The sequence below is a fragment of the Eptesicus fuscus genome, chromosome 5, assembly GCF_027574615.1.
Source record: "Eptesicus fuscus isolate TK198812 chromosome 5, DD_ASM_mEF_20220401, whole genome shotgun sequence".
NCBI lineage: Eukaryota > Metazoa > Chordata > Mammalia > Chiroptera > Vespertilionidae > Eptesicus > Eptesicus fuscus.
In genome coordinates, this window is record NC_072477.1 from 49,481,177 (window position 1) to 49,500,496 (window position 19,320).

Below are 19,320 nucleotides of genomic sequence, written 5' to 3' on the forward strand. Positions count from 1 at the left end.
TCAGTTCTGCTACATACAGGTGATAAAAAAAAAATTTTTGCTTAGCTCAATCTTCCAGTCCTGTGATGCAATGCACAAGTGGTAGGATGTGTTAAAACTCCAATTTACGCAAAGATGATTTGGATTTTTTTTCTTTATTTATGTCTTAATCATGTATCAGTAATTGAGTCCTTTCCTCAACTTACAAAAAACACTGGGTTTGTGGCCTTGTTATAGTATAGGCAGGGCTCTAACTTAGTGTCTGGCTCAGACTAGGGCCCCGCATGCCTGCTTATGAATCACTGTTGTTGAATGTGTTCGCCTGGACTGGATCTGAGTATAGAAGATCACAATATGGCAAAGCAGACATCTACACTTACCAAAAATGACACATGAGGTCAGCTTTAATCAGAGATCATTTGCACATACAGTTCTACAGGGAGGCTAGTCATTATTGAATGAGAAATAGTTCAAGAGATCTGTGTTTCTGTGAATTATTGCTGTCAGATGTATGAGTGTAGGGCTCATACATGATTGGAGGAAATAACCACAATCTCCCTGTCCCTTCCCCATGATTGGAGGAATTGAACACACCCTCCTGGCCCTGCCATGTGATTGGAGGGATTAAACACGCCCTCCTGGCCCTGCCCCAGTGATTAGAGGAAATGAACACTCCCTTGCTGGCCCTACCCTGTGATTGGAGGGAATTACCACAATAAAAGTGTTTAGCTAATGAAGTTGCCTGTTCTCTTCTAAAGAATAAATTTCCTTCATTATTTACTTTCTTGGGGACTGTTATTCCTGCCCCCCCCCCCATTTTAATTTTTTCCTTCTGTCTCTCTTCCTAATTTTAATCTATGCATGTCCTTTCTTTACCCCTCAGTGAAATGAAGTTGACAAGTATAGTCTTTTTTCCTTTATCCAGATAATTAGTTTTCTGCCCTGTTTATCCAAAGGTATTTCTTCTTTCTCACCCCCACACTTCTGAACATTCTCAACAGAAAGTTTCCAAGACAAAAAAATCTTAACATAGAGCATGCCTTTACATACAGGATTCTCCGTTCTTCTCAGCCTCAGAAAGCCATGAGAGGTAAACATACACCCACTTCAACATCCCCCAAATTCTAGATTTTTACTTGTATTGGAAAATACAATAATTTGGGCAGGCATGCAAGCATTCACAATAAATCATAAAGTTATGAATAAATCTTGGTTGTCAAAAGCGAATGTGTAGCCGCTCCAAAGCGTCTGCCATTAGAATTCAGCAAGGCAGCTGTCAGCTGTTTTCTTGTAATTAAACAGCCAATGAGCAGCTAATTAAGACATATGTGTATACAGAGTGGAAGTGGGTATGTTAATGAACTGTAGGAATCAATTCATTAAGTGAAAATTGTCAAAAGACCAAACATCAGATCAGCATTTCAGCCTGTGCCTCACTGAGAAGGAGCCCCAGGCAGGAGGGGAGCCCGCCAGGGCACCTCCCCAACCACACTCACGATTCTGTGTCCAGCCAACCCACACTGTGCGGCAGACTATTAATCACCGCAATAGGAAATGCCATGTATGTTTCAAAGCTTTTTATTAAGTAGATCATGCAAATAAAAGTGTTTTACTAGCTATATGTTCATAAATATGTGTATATATATATGTATGTAATCAATAACCTGTTGAACTTCATACATCTTCCTCACCTTGTGTCTGAGCCATTATCTGGAACTTTAATTACAGAACTGAAAAGCGATTTTGTTGGTTTGTTTTGTTTTATTGTTTATCTGTTTTTGTTAGGTCTGCCCTACATGTTTGTCTCAAGGCTTCTTTTTGTGGTGTATCAAGAAGTGTATAGCCTTTGGGATAAAATGCCCAGGGTTCAGGAATTCAAATCCTGGCTCCTCCCCTTAGCAGCTGTGTGATTTTGGACACATGTCTTAACCTCTGTGCACTTTAATTTTCTTATTTGTAAAACAGGTATAAAAATACTTAATTTGCAGAGTTGTTGTGAATTGCAAATTAACAGTGTTTGCCAAGAATTCCACGTGGTGCCTGATACGTAATAGGTGCTCAGCATCTGATTGTCACTACTGTTTTTATCCCTACCATCATTTTTTTCCTCTAGACATGTATTCAGCAGGTATCTGTTGATTTCCCTAAGTCCAAGGTTAAGCTGTTGGAAACAAACAAACAACAAGGCTGACAGTGAGGGTGGCAAATTAGGAATACAGTGAATTAAGGGATATGAGGGGGGTACCTACAGCGCTCTAAGGATACATATGGGAGGGGCTCTTCCAACAGCCTTGAGAGAGGCAAGGTCAGAGAAAGTGAATCCAGAGGAGAAGAGAGCTTTCCAGGAAGTGTGTGCTCATGTGTGCATGCATGCGTGTGTGCACGTGTGTGTGTGCACGTGCATGTGTGTGTGTGTGTGTGTGTGTGTGTTGGGGTTGGAGAGGGGAGTGTCCTTTGAGGAACTGTGAACACAGTAGTTTAGGCTTAGCCAAGGTGTGGTTTTTGAGAAGAGGATTGACTATAGGAGATAGTTGCCTGGACAGGTGTTCATAGCCTGGTCATCAGTAGGGAGCCATGGAGGGCTAATAAGCAGGGAAGCGACTTGATCAGGTTCACAGTTTTTAGAGATCTTAAGTGACTGTGCAAAAATGAATTAGAAGGAATGAACAGAGAGACCAGTTGGGAGGCTGTATAATAACCAATTAAGGGGGAAATAGGTAAGGAAACTTGAGAAAATTACAATAACGACAGATAGAAGTAGATAAATTTGAGAAATATGAAGGTGACAAGAAATAGCCTAATTTGGTGACTGTGTGGACGTGAGTGTGGAGGAAACAGGGATGAAACGATGACCATCTTTCTGCCATGAGTAACTGGGGTGAAGGTGGTGCCCTTCACTGAACAAGCAAGAAAACACGGGAAGAGACGAGGCTGGGAAAGGGGGAGTGGATCGGGATATATTCTGTCCTGGAGGAAGATAAAACTATTCACCTAGAGTTTCTGGAAAGGGAAGAGGCTGGAGCTATGAAAGCCAGCCCACCTCTTTGGGTAAATTTCTATCCAGAGTAGGGAGGACCATTCAGACAGCCTGATGAGAAGCTGGGGACCAGCAAGGGCTGGGCTCAATCCAGTCATGTGCCCGTCAGTTTTTAACAGCCAGCTCTCTGTGAAACAGTGTCTATATGTCTGTACATAACTGTAGTATATTTCACGGATATAATTTCACATAATTTTCAAAGAGTAAAATCTACACTACTCTTTATTTATGAACTTCATACAAATGACTCCCACTGAATGGCCTCACTGATTTTTGCTGAACTCTTAACATCCATACCAGTAGTTGCAGTTGGCAAAAGACTGGAGTGCCAACACGAATGTTGGTTGATTTATTTCATTTACGTTGATGAGTAAGAGGAAAGTGAAACAAAGATGACATTTTGGAACTTCATTCATTCATCCATGATGACATGAGCAACTTCTTTGCTGAATCAGATAATAGTTTTAAGTACTCGAAACTTGTTTCCTCAATTTTTGTGCGCTATTTAAAATGTGATGGCTGCAGACATGACAGACTTTTACATTTAACCCACATTGTTATCATATTCTTTGTCACGTTTTAAAACTAGGTAGTAAGCAAAACAATACATCAAACCAGATTTGTAGTAATTACTGTGGTATAAATATTACCACCATGAGGTCAATTTTAAGCCTCCCAACATGTAATCTCACTGACTACAGAGCAGGGAAGCGATGCACAGTAATACACCATTATGTAGTATCGCCACCATTCAAATAGCATTGATGTAAATAAGCTCCAGAACATGGATAATAGAAAATAATTAAAAAGTTGATTTATAATAATGATTATGTTTAACAACCGGCTCAGAAAATTTTAACATTATGCTCTTGCAACCTGGTATGAGCCTTTTCCCTCACACCCTTGCCTCTGTCCTGGTCCTGGAGAGCTCCATTGTAGTGGGATTGATGAACAATGTCATAGTGTATGGCCATATTGTTAAAAAAAAAAAAAAAAGGGTAATAGAATTCTCCAGAGAATGAAATAAAAGGCCAAAATCGGAAATAAAACTCAATGAGAAGCACTTAGAAAGCTAGGTGAAATAAATGAGGAAACACTGGAGAGTTCTCCTTGACACAGTGGAAATGGAGACAGAAAGTTGATGTGCAGGGAGGCTGTGCGTGAGCAAATCAAGACTGCGTGACATTAGTTTTATTAGTCCAACACATGGAGAGATACTGAAGTGAGTGAGCGCTGCACTAAGATTTAGGACAGTAGAGTTTGAGTCCCAGCACTGACTCTTACCTGCTGTGGGACAACCTTGAACAAGTCACTTACCATTCTGAGCCTCATTTTTGTTATCTAGAGTAGATCTGTGTTCTGCAAAAGTAATACAGCAGATCTTCCAGGAAGCTTTGTTAAAATATTTACCATTCAAAACTGACATTTCTGGGTCATAAAGCAGTTCCATTTTTAATTGTTTGAGGAAACTCCATACTGCTTTCCACAGTGGCTGCACCAGTCTGCATTTCCACCAACAGTGCACCAGGGTTCCCTTTTCTCCACATCCTCGCCAGCATTTGTTGACGTATTGATGACAGCCATTCTGACAGGCATGAGATGATATCTCAGTGTGGTCTTACTTTGCATTTTTCTGATGATTAGTGATGTTGAGCATTTTTGCATGCCTCTTGGCCATCTGTATGTCTTCTTTGGAGAAGTGTCTATTCAAGCCCTTTGTCCATTTTTAATTGGATTGCTTGGGGGTTTTTTGGTGTTAAGTTCTATAAGTTCTTTATAAATTTTGGATATTAACCCCTTATCAGATGTATCATTAGCAAATATGTTCTCCCAATTAGTGGGATATCTTTTCATCTTTTTTATGGTTCCCTTTGCTGTACAAAACCTTTTTAGTTTGCTGTAGTCCCATTTCTTATATTTTTGCTAGAGGCCCAGTGCACGAAATACATGCACGAGGGTGCGGGGGGGGGGGGGTTGTCCCTCAGCCCGGCCTGCACTCTCTCCAATCTGGGACCCCTCGGGGGATGTCAGACTGCCGGTTTAGGCCCGATCCCTACTGGGATCGGGCCTAAACCGGCAGTCTGACATCCCTCTTACAATCTAGGACTGCTGGCTCCTAACTGCTCGCCTGCCTGCCTGCCTGATTGCCCCTAACCACTTCTGCCTGCCAGCCTGATCGCCCACAACTGCCCTCCCCTGCCGGCCATCTTGTGGTGGCCATCTTGTGATGATGTCACATGGCACCACCTAGGCTTTTATTACATAGGATTTATTGATTTGAGAGAGAGAGACATCGATTTGTTGCTCCACTTATTTATGCATTCATTGGTTGGTTCTTTTATGTGCCTGACCAGAGGATTGAACCTGCAGCCTTGGCATATCAGGACAACGCTCTAACCAACTGAGCTACCCGGCCAGGCCATTTGTTTATTTATTTTAATATGATTTCACTTATATGTTCAATCTAATGTACAAAGTAAACAAACAAAATAGAAACAGACTTATAAATACTGAAAAACAGACTGACAGCTGTCAGCGGAGAGTGGGGAGGGTGGCTGGGTGAATACAATGAAGGGATTAAGCAAAAAAAAAAAAAGGAAACTTCATAGACAGACAACAGTATGGTGATTACCAGAGGGATAGGGGTTTGGGGAGGTAGGAGAAGGTAAAGAGGGGGTAAATAGTGATGGAAGGAGACTTGACTTGGGGTGGTAAACACATAGTACATTATATAGATGATGTACCTCTGAAACCTATATAATTTTATTAACCAATGTCACCCCAGTACATTCAGTAGTAAAGGTTTTTAATTGACATTTCTGCTCTTTTGACCTACAAAAATGACAATTTCATGTTGTTTAAAGTAATATATATGACTGGACTACATCTCCAAAAGTTCTGGTTCAGTAGAGCTAAAGAGTATTTGTTTAGAAGCTCCATGGGTAATTCCACGTCTTTTTAAAAAATTTTTTTCTTTATTGATTAAGGTATTACATGTGATTCCACATCTTTTTGAGAACTATTAAACTGGCCATCTCTCAACTCCCTTCCTTGAAAGCAGTGGTTCTCAACCTTTCTAATGCCGCGACCCTTTAATACAGTTCCTCAAGTTGTGGTGACCCCCAACCATAAAATTATTTTCGTTGCTACTTCATAACTCTAATTTTGCTACTGTTAATGAATCGTAATGTAAATATCTGTGTTTTCCGATGGTCTTAGGCTCTACAGCAATGGTTCTCAACCTGTGGGTCGGGACCATAGGCTAGCAGGGTCGCCTAAGACCATCGGAAAACACAGATATTTACATTACGATTCATAACAGTAGCAAAATTAGAGTTATGAAGTAGCAACGAAAATAATTTTATGGTTGGGGGTCACCACATCATGAGGAACTGTATTAAAGGGTCATGGCATTAGAAAGGTTGAGAACCACTGCTCTGAAGGCCTGTTTGTTTTCTAATTTACTATTTGCAATAACTGCATGTTAGTTTTCTGCCACTAGGTGGGAGTAATGTGCCACCGTCACACCAAGGAGCTGTGTTACCTTGAAATTCATCATGGTGGCTCTCTGCTCAACCCCAGTATGTTTATAATGGAACATCTCCATGTATTTTGACATCTGTAAAGAATGAACTTTTAAGGAAAAGCTAATGAAATAATTTATTAGCTCATAGTATAGAAATAAAACTCCAAAATCATGTGCTTAATATCTTTCCCAACTAACTCACAGCTTCAGAACTTTCTCTGTTCTTTCTACATACTTCCTCCATTCCACCCAAAACTCCATGCACTGGCTTGTATTGTCCCTGTTCTCTGTGTGGCCTCAAACTCCCGACCCCTAGAACTAATGTCTCAGCTCACTTATTTCTCAGTGAAACCCTCTCCAAAATTGCCCCCCAATCAGTCAAGATCCTGTTTCTACATTTATGAGCATACATCTACGTTTAGGTAGAAAGATACCTACCATCTTTCCACCCTTCTCTTCCTTCTCACTCTTCTAATCTTTCGCTCTCTTACATGTTCATTACTTTACATATTTTATTAGCTTAACTTCTTAAATCTTTAAACCTCTGAGAAACCCCAAGGAATGATGAAAAGAAGAGTTGAGGGAGGAGGGAAAAGAAGGAAGACCAAGTCCTCATTCTGTCTGACATGCAAAGTTGGGTGATTATCTGTGTCACAGAGATTAACCCTTTACTCTCTCCTTTTAGGGCTCACACTTTATAATCCCACTTGACCCCTCCTATCTAGTATTTTATAGCTCTCCTTGTGGCCATGACTATTGACTTAGTCCAAAAGAAAGATCTCTTCTCTAATTCTTAGTTCTTTTACTCTAGGCACTTGTTCAACTGGCTTAATGAAGAATAAATGGTGCTTTGAAGAGCAGGGTGTCTGTTTGCTCACTTGCTGTCCCTAACCACTCCTCCTCCTCCTCCTCCTCCTCCTCCTCCTCATCCTCCTCCTCCTCATCCTCCTCCTCCTTCTCCTCCTCCTTCTTCTTCTTCTCCATCATCATCATGCCCTCTTAGAGTTGCCTTATAACAAAGCAAACTGGTGGTTATGTGAGGCTTCTATGATAACATTCTGGAACTTTATTAGTGGTGGTCGATGTTAACTTGAGTTTAATACATGAAAACGAAAAAGTAGCATCCATTTTGTTAATGACTCAGTCATTATTCAAGAGCTCTATCTAGTTCTAGGTTTCAAGGTTTTGAAGAAAGTAGAGAAATTGGAGATGACCCGGAGAAGAAATACTAAAGGTAGAAAAGACCCTAGAAAGAAAGGTGGCAGATGCTATGATTTGGTGTACAGACTAAATATTGACTGTTAGCTTGGCAGCCCCCCACTACTACTTCCCTTTGAATAAAACAAAGAGATCACTCAGACATTCTCCATATTTAGTGATCATAGAATAAAATGGATCATAGAATAAAATTGAACATTGTCAAGGAAGCAAAATTCAGCCTCAACTAAAGGAAAAGCAAATAATTCCTGATCCTAGATATTTGCAGTGATAGATTTAAACACAGAAGGTCTGCATGGTGGTACAATCTCAAAAAAGAGAAAGAAAAAAAAAAGAAATACCTTTTAGCTTTGACAGAGATTGCGACTCAGACTAAACTGAATACCTAGACAGCTGGCCTCTTGGTATCTCTTTCTAAGGATTATCTGCTTCTGTTACCATTTATATTTTCTTGAATTCTCACCATTAAGCCCCAAAGAAAGCTTTCCTTCTTCTCACTTCCTCTTCACAGAGGAAATAAAAAACAACCCACAGCTTTAGATATTTTGAGAAAAGAGAAATTGCTTCACAGAAGAAGCCAGGCTTGATATAAGGAAGGTTTAAAGTACAACAGAGAGACAAGCCTTGCCCACGTTGAGGTTAGTGAGCAGCTTGGCAGAGAGCAGAGAGAGGAGGTGAGTTGTCAGCGCCCTGCTCCCTCCCTCTCATCCCAAGTTGGCTTCCAAAAGGAAGGAATTGAGTTCATATCACCATATCCATTGACTTAAGCCACATAGTCCCCCAGCCATCGCAAAAGGAAGCAGGTGTACTTGACTATTTTTCCCAAGTGCCTCACATACCTTCCACCTGCTCATTATAGAGAAGTCAGAAAGCACAGATAAGGAGAAAAAAATGAAAACCACCTGTGGCCTTACCAACTGGTGCCAAATCTTTTCATTTGGGGGCATAATTTTCCAAAGTTTCTTCTATTTTAAATATACGGATTCTTTTTTTTCAAAAATTGGATTATATTGTCTTTAATCTTTAGCTATTCTTTTAAATTCAGCAGTATATTTTAATACCTTTTTGTGTCAATAATTATATTTCTGAAATCCCATTTTTAATGGTTGCTGAATGTGTGGATATCCAGTATGATTCTTCCAATTCATTAATGTTGGACATTTAGCATCCTTCTAAATTTTTTATATTACAGATAGTGCTGTGATGGACATCCTTGCAGATAAATATTTGTACTGTTCTTAACATCCTTTTAGAATATACTCCCTATCCCTAACTGGTTTGGCTCAGTGGATAGAGCATTGGCCTGTGGACTGAAGGGCCCCAGGTTCAATTCTGGTCAAGGGCATGTACCTTGGTTGCGGGCACATCCCCAGTAGGGTGTGTGCAGGAGGCAGCTGATCGATGTTTCTCTCTCATCGATGTTTCTAACTCTCTATCCCTCTCCCTTCCTCTCTGTAAAGAAAATCAATAAGATATATATTAAAAAGAATATATACTCGCTAAAAAAGCAATTATTGGTTCAAGCGAGAGGTCATTTTTAAGGACTTTGATACAACTGCCCAGTTGCTGTCCAGAAAATCTTTAGATGAGAGAGTATAGCTTTGCAACCTGCCCACCACTCCGCCAGTTCTTCAGGATTTATCTCCCCCCTCCAGTGGCACTAAGCCCACTAGTGTCCCCTTGGTTGGCATTATCTATCTTAACCCTTAAAGATCTGAGGATGATAATACTCTTGTACACTTCATAGTTCTGCTTCATAGAATTAACTCTGGTCCCTTCTCTTTCTTCAGGGCACTGCAAACCCACTGAGAGATAACAATAAAAAGATAACCCCAAACCACCCATATCATTGGATATTAAAAAATGGGCTTCTAAATAACATATGGATTAAAGAAGAACTCTATTGAAAATTAAGGCATATTTTCAATGGAATGATAATGAAAATGCTACATGGCAGGACTTGTGGGTTGTTACTAAAACATAGCTAAAAGGAAACCTTGCAGCTTTTAAGAATAAATACTGAAAATTAATGAGCTATTAAGGATCCAACTCAAGAAGTTAGCAAAAATGAGTGAGTGAATGAATGAATGAATGAATGAAATCCTTGAAGTCAGCAGTTCCCTACACGTTTTTGTACACCCTCTCAGCTCCAACACAGTGCTTAACAAATAAGTGGAACTTGATGAACATCAGATTGGATTTGTTAAATCGTAAAGGTCATGATACTGAACATGTGGTATTTTCAAAGTGTCAGGGTTGAGTATTCCCAGTCTGATTGATCTGCCAAAATAATCCGTCCAAGCATCTTTAACTTCTTGGGCCAGTAGATTCTGACGTGGGGAATGCAAGACACCTAAAGGGTGGTGAATTTCAGTGGGTTAGTAGAGATTACCACCCTGTAGGAAGATTGCAGCTTCCCTGAGTTACAATAAGGATGCATTTTCCCTATCTCTGGACATCCAGAGAAGTGTTTTGTGTTTATTCTACTAAAATATATATAGGAGATAAAGGTTAAATAAAAGTATCTTTGTACTGTTACATCAACACATTGCTTTGACCATCAGAAGCCAGGAACAGGGCCTGGCAACCGTCTGCTGGAGTTCAAGAAAGTTTTGCCTGTGTAAGGGACGGAGGATTGGACTCCGGGGATCAATTTTACTCAAGGAAAAAGAAGTGACTTTAATTTCATTAATGGCCTCCTGGATGGTTCCGCTACAAGTTTAATTCTCATTAAATATTAATGCCGCTCAGTTTCTTAGTATACTGCCTTTAGTATCATACAGCTCAAACTGACACTAACCTGTTTTATATTTTATAACTGAATCACAGGGCTTTTTCAGGAGAAGTCAGCAAAGCAATGCCACCTACTCCTGTCCTCGTCAGAAGAACTGTTTGATTGATCGAACCAGTAGAAACCGCTGCCAACACTGTCGATTACAGAAATGCCTTGCTGTAGGGATGTCTCGAGATGGTGAGCTCTCAGCTTGCATTGTAGGGTGGTGACATGGGGTTATGAAAGTGCCTTCCAAAACCAGGACCCAGATCTGCCAAAATAGGCCCTCCCGCCCCTGGCGGTTTTGTGGGTTTCACGGCAGTTACTTCCTCCTCCATAATCCATCTGAGGCAGCTGGCTGGCTGATGGCATGATGTTTGGAAAGTGTGGTCAGAATACCTTGGGATTTTTTTATGTTTAAGATTTTACAGGTGGATGAATTGATCTAAGGTTAGTGTCATCTGAGAGCCTTAATAATATACCTCCTACAGGCATTTCCCCCAGAAGGAAACAGGTGAGAGCTAATTGTTACATGCTGTACACTAGTGAATTTATTGGCCTTTGGGTTGAATTGGCTTTTATGCTAACTGCATATTTTGAGTCACATGCCCAAGTCAAATATTTGTACATGCAGAATGTGTGAAAATAGTGCAAAATGTGGCTCGATGACAAATGTTCTTTTCATTAAAAGAAGCTATTTTAAGAAATAGAGACCATCTACCACTCAGTTACAGAACATTTCAAGATCTTCCTGGAAAACTATCTTAAGTGCACTGAATAATCAACACCAGATTTCAAGGCAGTTATTCTTATATAAGGAAACTGGGCAGAAAGTACAGCGGGTACATTTTTCAGGACTTTTCCGAGTATACTGGCTGGCTCTCTTAAGAGATCCCTTTGAAGGACACATCTCTTCCAGCCTGTGAAAAAGTACTTCAGGATGCTGGGCAGGCCTTCTGAAAGCCTCTCTTCCCAAAATCAGATGTTTTGGGGGCCTATTGACCTGCCTAGGTACAAGTGGTGATGACCTCCCATAGTGGGGCACAGGGTAGTCTCTTAGAATATATACAAACAAAAACTAACTTTTTGCCATCAGAATATGCAAGTCACAGAACTTACACTGTCTTCTCAGAAACTCCTGAGTGGTAGGCAGCTCTGCAGATTTCATCCTCAAAGTTGGGCTCCTCTCTTATGAACTTGTAAGTTAAAAACACAAGCTGTGTGCATTTTCTCAGTAGCTGACCTTTTCATTTCACCTACAGGATGGTGTGATTACTGTTGTTAATATCCAGGCAGATGTTAAAACACCGTTCAGAGTCACACAGAACAAGTTTCACCTATGGGTATCAATCCCCTTGGGTGTTCTAGAACACAGATTCTTCCACACAGAGATAAAATGCCTTCGGTATGCCTCCTGGAGGTTTTGTATAGAAGTGACAGTGCATGTTGTTGTGGGCTTAGAGTGAATTTGAGGGCTTATACAAATTTAGGTCTGACATTCAGAGCCCACATCAGCCTACATGCTATCTAACCAGCCCCGCCCAAGTTTGTTTCTTCAGTCCTGGAATGCAGAGATTGACCAGTATCAAGCTCACTCGTTTCCTCTCTGCAAAAGGACAGTGGGTGTTCTCCTTGGTAGAAAAAGAATCCAGCAGGTGGTGGCCCTGGTTCCCAACTTCATATCCATTTATCCTGCCTCTTTCCCATAGACTCACAGAATTATGATGATGGTCAAGTAGTTGAATTCACCCACCCCATCAAGTATAAATTTAACCACAATCAATTAGGACATCTTAGTCCCTCCTGCAGAGGCTTAATCCACATAGGCAGGGTTGAGCTGAAAAATAAATGGGTTAGTGGGAGAGCTCAGACCCGAAAATCATAGGGTTTTTCCCCTCAGATATATAGGTGTATCAGGAGAAACCATTTCGGATTCTGAATGATCTGGAGAGTTATTACAGTAATTGCTCCACTTTAAATAGGGAACCTCCCAAGGAGAAGTGTCGCAAACACAAATTTGTCTGACAGGGAGGGACCTTACACAGTGTTTGCCCTTCCCAGAATTGATACTCGTTTTACTTGAGGCAAAATAAGAACAGTAGAAAGTGTCATGTAAATGTGGGTCCAAGCACTTACAAGGGCCACCATGACCCAGCGTAGGGGAGCAGCTTCGTCAGTAGACTCAGAGATGTGATTCAGGGAATCGCAAAGGCCTCCTCCAGTCTGTTTAGGTCTCTCAGTGAAGCCCCAGGTTCAGCTGTTTGATCGGGAAGAAACTCATTTGAGTGTTCAGAATAGTGAAATGAATGAAAATGGAGGTCTGACTGCTTGTGCCTTGATGTACCTCTGAGTCTGTGCATTAATCTGAACATATGAAGAGAAAGAGATGGTCCAGCAAGGCCACGTGAGTGGGGAGTGAACAAACCCACTCAGTCACATACCAGTGGCTCCCACTGAGCACAGGGCCTTATGACAGCAGGAAACCATGGGTGGTCGTTGCCCCAGGTCTCTCCTACCTACTCGTCCTTCGTTCCTCTGGGATGTGTCTTTGCCGTTGTGGGTGTGAGGTGGGACTGTTGGATCACATCCTGATTTTGTGGTTATGTGGGTTCTGATTGAGATTGTCTGAGACTTCAAAGGAACCCCTAAAGCATGCCGGAGAGCAGAGTGAAGAAAAGCACATTGTGTATGGTGTGGTTGGCTTGTGTCTTCCAGCTGTAAAATTTGGCCGCATGTCGAAGAAGCAGAGAGACAGCTTGTATGCAGAAGTGCAGAAACACCGGATGCAGCAGCAGCAGCGCGACCACCAGCAGCAGCCTGGAGAGGCCGAGCCGCTGACTCCAACCTACAACATCTCGGCCAACGGGCTGACGGAACTACACGACGACCTCAGCAACTACATCGACGGGCACACCCCCGAGGGGAGCAAGGCAGACTCTGCCGTCAGCAGCTTCTACCTGGACATACAGCCTTCCCCGGACCAGTCAGGTCTTGATATCAATGGAATCAAACCAGAACCAATATGTGACTACACACCAGCATCAGGCTTCTTTCCCTACTGTTCCTTCACCAATGGAGAGACTTCTCCGACTGTGTCCATGGCAGAACTAGGTAATGGCTTCCGTGTTTCTATTGGGATGTGCTACTTATGCCCTATGAAGTAAATAGGATATGCCCGGCTTTCCTCTAATGAGTTATGTTATCAAAATGATGGAGCTAGAAGGGAAATTCACCTTTACCCTTTGGACCACTTCATAAGCCCACCTGCCCCCTTGCTTTTGACCATCCACTGTTTCCATTATATATGCAAGAGAACCATTGACCACTTAGCTTCAGAGATGGGTCAACATGAACTTAAAATGCCACAGAAAACTGGTAAGTTCAGGGAATGGCCCCATTAACTTCATTAGTTATTTACTTACTTATATTCCAGGTATTGCTTTATACCTGAAGTCATAAAAATGGCAGTCCACAAACAGAATCTGGCCCATAATATATTCTTGGATTAGTACAGAGTTTTAAATTTTTGAATCAGTTGCCAAAATGTAAAAACTGGTCCACATAAAAATTCCACATAAAATTTCAGATTGTCAGCTTCTTATGGAAGGGAAAAAATGACCTAGGTATAAGGGACCAGCAACAATTAAGTGGCATCAGTTACGGGCTAACACCTTTAGATGGGCCCGCCCCACTCCCCCCATCTGTGTGATTGCCCATGCCTGCAAGTTTTGCAATCCGGGTGTATGCTATTAATATTAAAGGGAAATTGGCTTCTTTATTTGCCAGAATGTTTTGATGATGGATATTGGTGACAAAACTGATGTATTTTATAGAAGACTCACCATACCAAAAACAAAACAAACAAACAAAAAACACAACAGAACAAAAAAATATATATCCTGTCAATTTCTTATTCCTGTGACATTTTTGCTTCTTGGGTGATGTGACCTAGAAATGTTAATAACACCGACAATGAAAAACTTTCCATTTCAAGGAGGCTGTGTTAGCATCCTCTGTTATATTTAATCGATTTTTAAGGACAGCACTGTTGTCAGAGGAACTTGGATAAGAACCTTGGCGGTTTTAGAATTTGATCTGTCCCTCCCCATGACTCCTCACACAAGGTTATAATCCTTTGGGATCTTTCAATTAGTTGCTGTGGCGATGGCTAAGTTAATACTCGGAGAGAATAAAGACTTCAGATGGAAAGGCACGGCGGGTACTGACTCAAGCACCGAAATCCTCAGTTCACAGGAAAAGCGGCTGTGCTCTTTAGATGGTTTCTCCACCTCTGTACCCCCATAAAACATTTTTAAGTGAAATTTATATTCCCAGTAAAATATTTCTCCAAATAGAACAAATTGAATGTTCTTTACGGTTTTTGCACAAGTGCCTCTTTATGGGTCTAAATTTAAATCCTCAAGAGCAGGGCCATTTTAAGCCCGGTCTGTAACCACTGAGCAGCGTTAAAGGTGGATCGCAGCTCTTTTGATTAACAGAGAAACCTCTGAACTAGAAGCCAAGCTGAGCAGAGGTAGGTTTGATTTTATTTTTTCTTGAACTAGAACAAAAACCTTCCATTTTTGTCATGAAATCTTGGTTGGCTGAGCCTTAAGCAGAACGGTAATGAAAGGGAAATTTTCAGAAATGAATAAGGATTTGATTGAAAGCTGACATGATATCATGAAAAATGACCTGGCTCACTTGACCTTGGGTGTGCTGCCACCTTACCATAAACACTAGTGGGTCTGTCCAGTTTGCTTATCAAACGTTCAGCCGTGAAATAAATCCACAGGGCTTAGCAGAAGTGTTTCCTGCGAAGGTGGCACTTTGGCTAAATGTGTACTCGTTAGTACCTGAGTGGGGCCAGGAATGCTAAGCCGATTTTACATGTGTTGTGGCATTTTCCAGGATGAATAAACTTAACTTGTCACGAGGACTAGTCCAAAAGCCAAAAATTAAACAACAATTTACCTGAAAAGGATATTTTCTATCCCACTTACATGTACAAAATAGTTTGAAGAGCTAAGAGTAGCCTAGAAGTGACCAAAGACACTGCTGTTCCTTCTTCAAAGCTGTATTTTCTTTTGGGCTTAAGTCCTGCTATCTCGTTAACTAAGACTCTTGACTGCATTTTAGGCTAAATTTTGTCATCAGATTTTAAACAAATGAAAACAGTTATTCAGTTGGAAAACAAATTGTAAATTAACATATTGGAAGCCCAATTCTTTAAATAATAATATCCACAATCCATTACTTTTAATGGGAATATGTCTGCATTCATGGCCAGGAAGTGTTGCCCTTGATGTATAATTAGTATCTGAATTACATACTCCAGATAAGCCATCTAGGTTCATTTAAAAAAAAACAAAAAACTAACTGCAATTGTTACTGTAATCAAAAACTAAAGCCCATGCAAGAGAGACAGTGTACAACCCAGTATAAGTCATGTAAACTCTGCAAGCTATAGTCTCTCTACCTATTGAGTATAAAGACTCTGGAGCTAAACTGTGTGTGTTTAAATAATTGGCCACTTGCCACCTATGACACCTCTGTAAAATGGAGATAATACTAGTACCTTCCTCCTAGGGTTGTTACAAATATTAAATAAGAAAAAAGAAAAATATATATATATATACATTCTGAATATATATTATAAGGGTGGCACATAGTAAATGCTACATAAGTGTTAATTATCATCACTATTCATGTTATTATCTGTAAACTGAAGAGAGTTTGGACCAGATGATGTCTAAAGTTCCTTCCCACTGAGAAAATCTGTGACTAACTGAGAAGTCAGGATTTTCCATCTGAAGTATCTAGACCTTGGCCGTGTTGATGAAACTATCCTGATTGAGGAAGTGAACTGATTTGCCCATCACAGCGTGAGTTATCCTCTGAACTCAGACCAGAAACCAGGTCTCCTAACTCCTAGATCCAGGTGTTTCATTATTCCAGGCTGTTTCGCTGAGAGACCACACTAACTTGTGGACTTTTACTCAGTCTGACATGTTCTCCTTTGCTGAAATGGAGATTTAAAAACAGCAAAGTGTCTAAGATCTTACACTTGCTGAATCCACTGGTGAATCAGGAGTCAAAGGCAGTTAGTTGGTGAGCAGTTGGCAAGAAAGCAGCTACTGCCCTCTACTGGTTAGTCTCACACATTGTATCATTCACTTCCACTTCGGAAAGCTGGACCCACACAGGTAGGGGTGAGTGGGAACGATTTTTAGGATGAAGTGAAATACCAACATGCTGACCATATTAACTGGGGGAAAATCATGATCTGGAAGAGAACACTAAGATCTTCTTCCCTCCCTTTTCCGCACAGGATCCTCCTGTTTCTCTGTGAACAGTTCATCATTTTTTTCATTATCTGCAAAACTTGGTTTACATTCTGGAATCTGTCTTCTCTAGTGACACTCTTTCTATAGGAGATAGTTCACAGACTTATTTACACACTGCTCGTTTCTGACTTCCCACTATTTTTGTCTTTATTCTCCTCTTTACAGACGTCATTAATTCTAAGACACATGATTTACTGGCTTCTCCCTCTTCCTCTCAGCTTCTCTGTGTCTTTCCTTTAAATTCTTTTCTTTTGTTCGTGTTCTATTTTTATGATATTGACTTGTATTGTTTTGTTGCTGTGTGTTGTGAATAGGGCCATTAAGATTTATTGTTCCAGTGTCTCTAAAGCAAGCATGTTAAACTCAAAGGCTAACACGGGCCAAATAAACAAGGTTTAAGTTTATGTGGGCTGCAAAAGCTTCAGTTTTCACAGAAACATAGGTTTATTTCTATAGAGACATGCTGAATACAAAGGGCTGAAATTAATGAGTAATCGTTAACATAAAATAATAGAACATTTTAATAAAAATTAATATTTTTCTTGAACATTAACTTACCAGATACTGAATAACTGCACAAATTAATAAGCGTAACGCAAATAAACCTATTTTTCTTGTTCTCCGAAAGCTAAATATTTCCTGTTGTGCACACCAAACAAGTCAGTCCAAGACTAATGACGTGGCCATTGGCTGCTAAAATATTCGCTGCTAGTATTAGTGGAGAGAAGTGGTGCGCCTACGCGTAAGGGAAATGAATGCAACCCGATTATAGTAATCAGTCATTAGTGAACGTTGTAGTTCGTTATTAATAATTATTTACAACAGGATATTGTAAAAATTCAGTTATGAAATTTTTATTAAAATGTTTCTTACATACTGTTATATTGGCTGAGCCGTAAAAATATTCGTTGCGGGCCGCGCGTTTGACATGCTTGCTCTAATTTCAGGCTTCATGGAGGTTAGCCTGCTCTGTTTTCATGCAAACAAATCTGATTCTGTTTTGACAAAAAGCAGCAACAAATTCCCAGATAAATAAATAGTCTTACTACTGTTACCCAGTTTGCATTGAACACCATTCTTTTAAATGGCTTTCCTATTAAATATTCAAGGCCCTGAGAGGGGGATTCCTTTTTGGTATGGTTCATATTCACAGAATCTTACCAATTTTTCTTTTAAAACTTTCCACTATCCTTCCCTTCCATAACAATGATTACCAGCCTGCTTCCAGCTCTTAGTCCCTCACATCTAGTTTCAGCAGCCTTCTCTGCTGCCCGCATCTTCTCCATCCTCCAACCCAGTCACAGAACTGCTGGTTCTGTTTCCCCGGGTGCTGTGTTCAGTACCTCTGCTCCTGGAGAATCCTGTGGACTCCTTTTGTTTTATCAAGTCCAGACTCAATCCTAACATTCAAGATCCTTCAGGATTTGGACTCTTCCCTTCTCACATTTCTATTTTGACTCTATCACTTTATCACATCTTCCTGTCCTGTAAGTGCTATGTTGGTTCCTTCATCTGCCCTCCCTCGAATGTGGAACTGGCCTACCCCTCACACCACTGGCCTCCACCTACCAAATCCTATCCATCCTTCAGGCTCCAACTCAAATGCCCCTCTTCTGCTGCCGAGAAGCACCCACTAATTTCCCTAAGCCAAACATTCACCTCTCCCTACCCTGACAGCATCTATTATCATTTTTTCTTTCTGTTCTGATATGATTCAACTTTATTTTTTAAAATATGTTTTTATTGATGTCAGAGAGAGGAAGGGAGAGAGAAACATCAACGATGAGAATTATTGATTGGCTGCCTCCTGCATGCCCCCAACAACCTAGGCGTGTGCTCTGACTGGGAATCGAATCATGACCTCCTGGTTCCTGGGTCGATGCTCAACCACTGAGCCACACCGGCTGGGCTCAACTTTATACTTTATTATATCATGCCTTGAATTGTCCTTTCAGCATGTCCATATATGCTCACCACATTATAAATTCCTAGAGAAACTTTTTTGGCATCTATTTCTTATAGTATCTTCCAAGTCCCTATATTCTAGTATAATAAGAACTAATGTTAGCTAGCACTCACTTTGTAACTCTCCCTAAATGCTCAACTCATTTAATTCTCACAGAAGCCCTATGGAATAGATACTACCTTCCTCATTTTACAGTTAAGGAAACCAAAACACAGAGAGGTTAAGTAACTTACCCAAGATCACACAGCTAGTAAGTAGCAGGGCTGAGGTTCAAACTCAGTTATTCTGGTTCCAGAGTCTATCTCTTAACCACTGAACTATGTATAGTGACATAGCAGGCCCTCGGTAATGCTTGGTCTGCTATTTGCAGGAAAGCACTAAAGAAATGTATTGCTGTTGTCATAAAAGAGTACCACTTCCTAATTTTTCAAGAGTAAAACTTAGGTCAGTGTATATGGCAGGTGTGTCCTTATA

At 40.6% G+C, this 19,320-nt stretch overlaps 1 protein-coding gene across 2 annotated transcripts in view; it reads left to right on the plus strand.

The window, feature by feature from the left end:
• Window positions 1-19,320, plus strand: part of RORA (RAR related orphan receptor A) — a 96,078-nt gene that overhangs the window by 65,343 nt on the left and 11,415 nt on the right. For both annotated transcript variants that reach the window (XM_054716190.1, XM_028142015.2), the window contains exons 3-4: window positions 10,590-10,731; window positions 13,249-13,644. In XM_054716190.1, coding sequence (XP_054572165.1) covers window positions 10,590-10,731; window positions 13,249-13,644 — 538 coding nt within the window. The remainder of the gene's footprint in view (window positions 1-10,589; window positions 10,732-13,248; window positions 13,645-19,320) is intronic.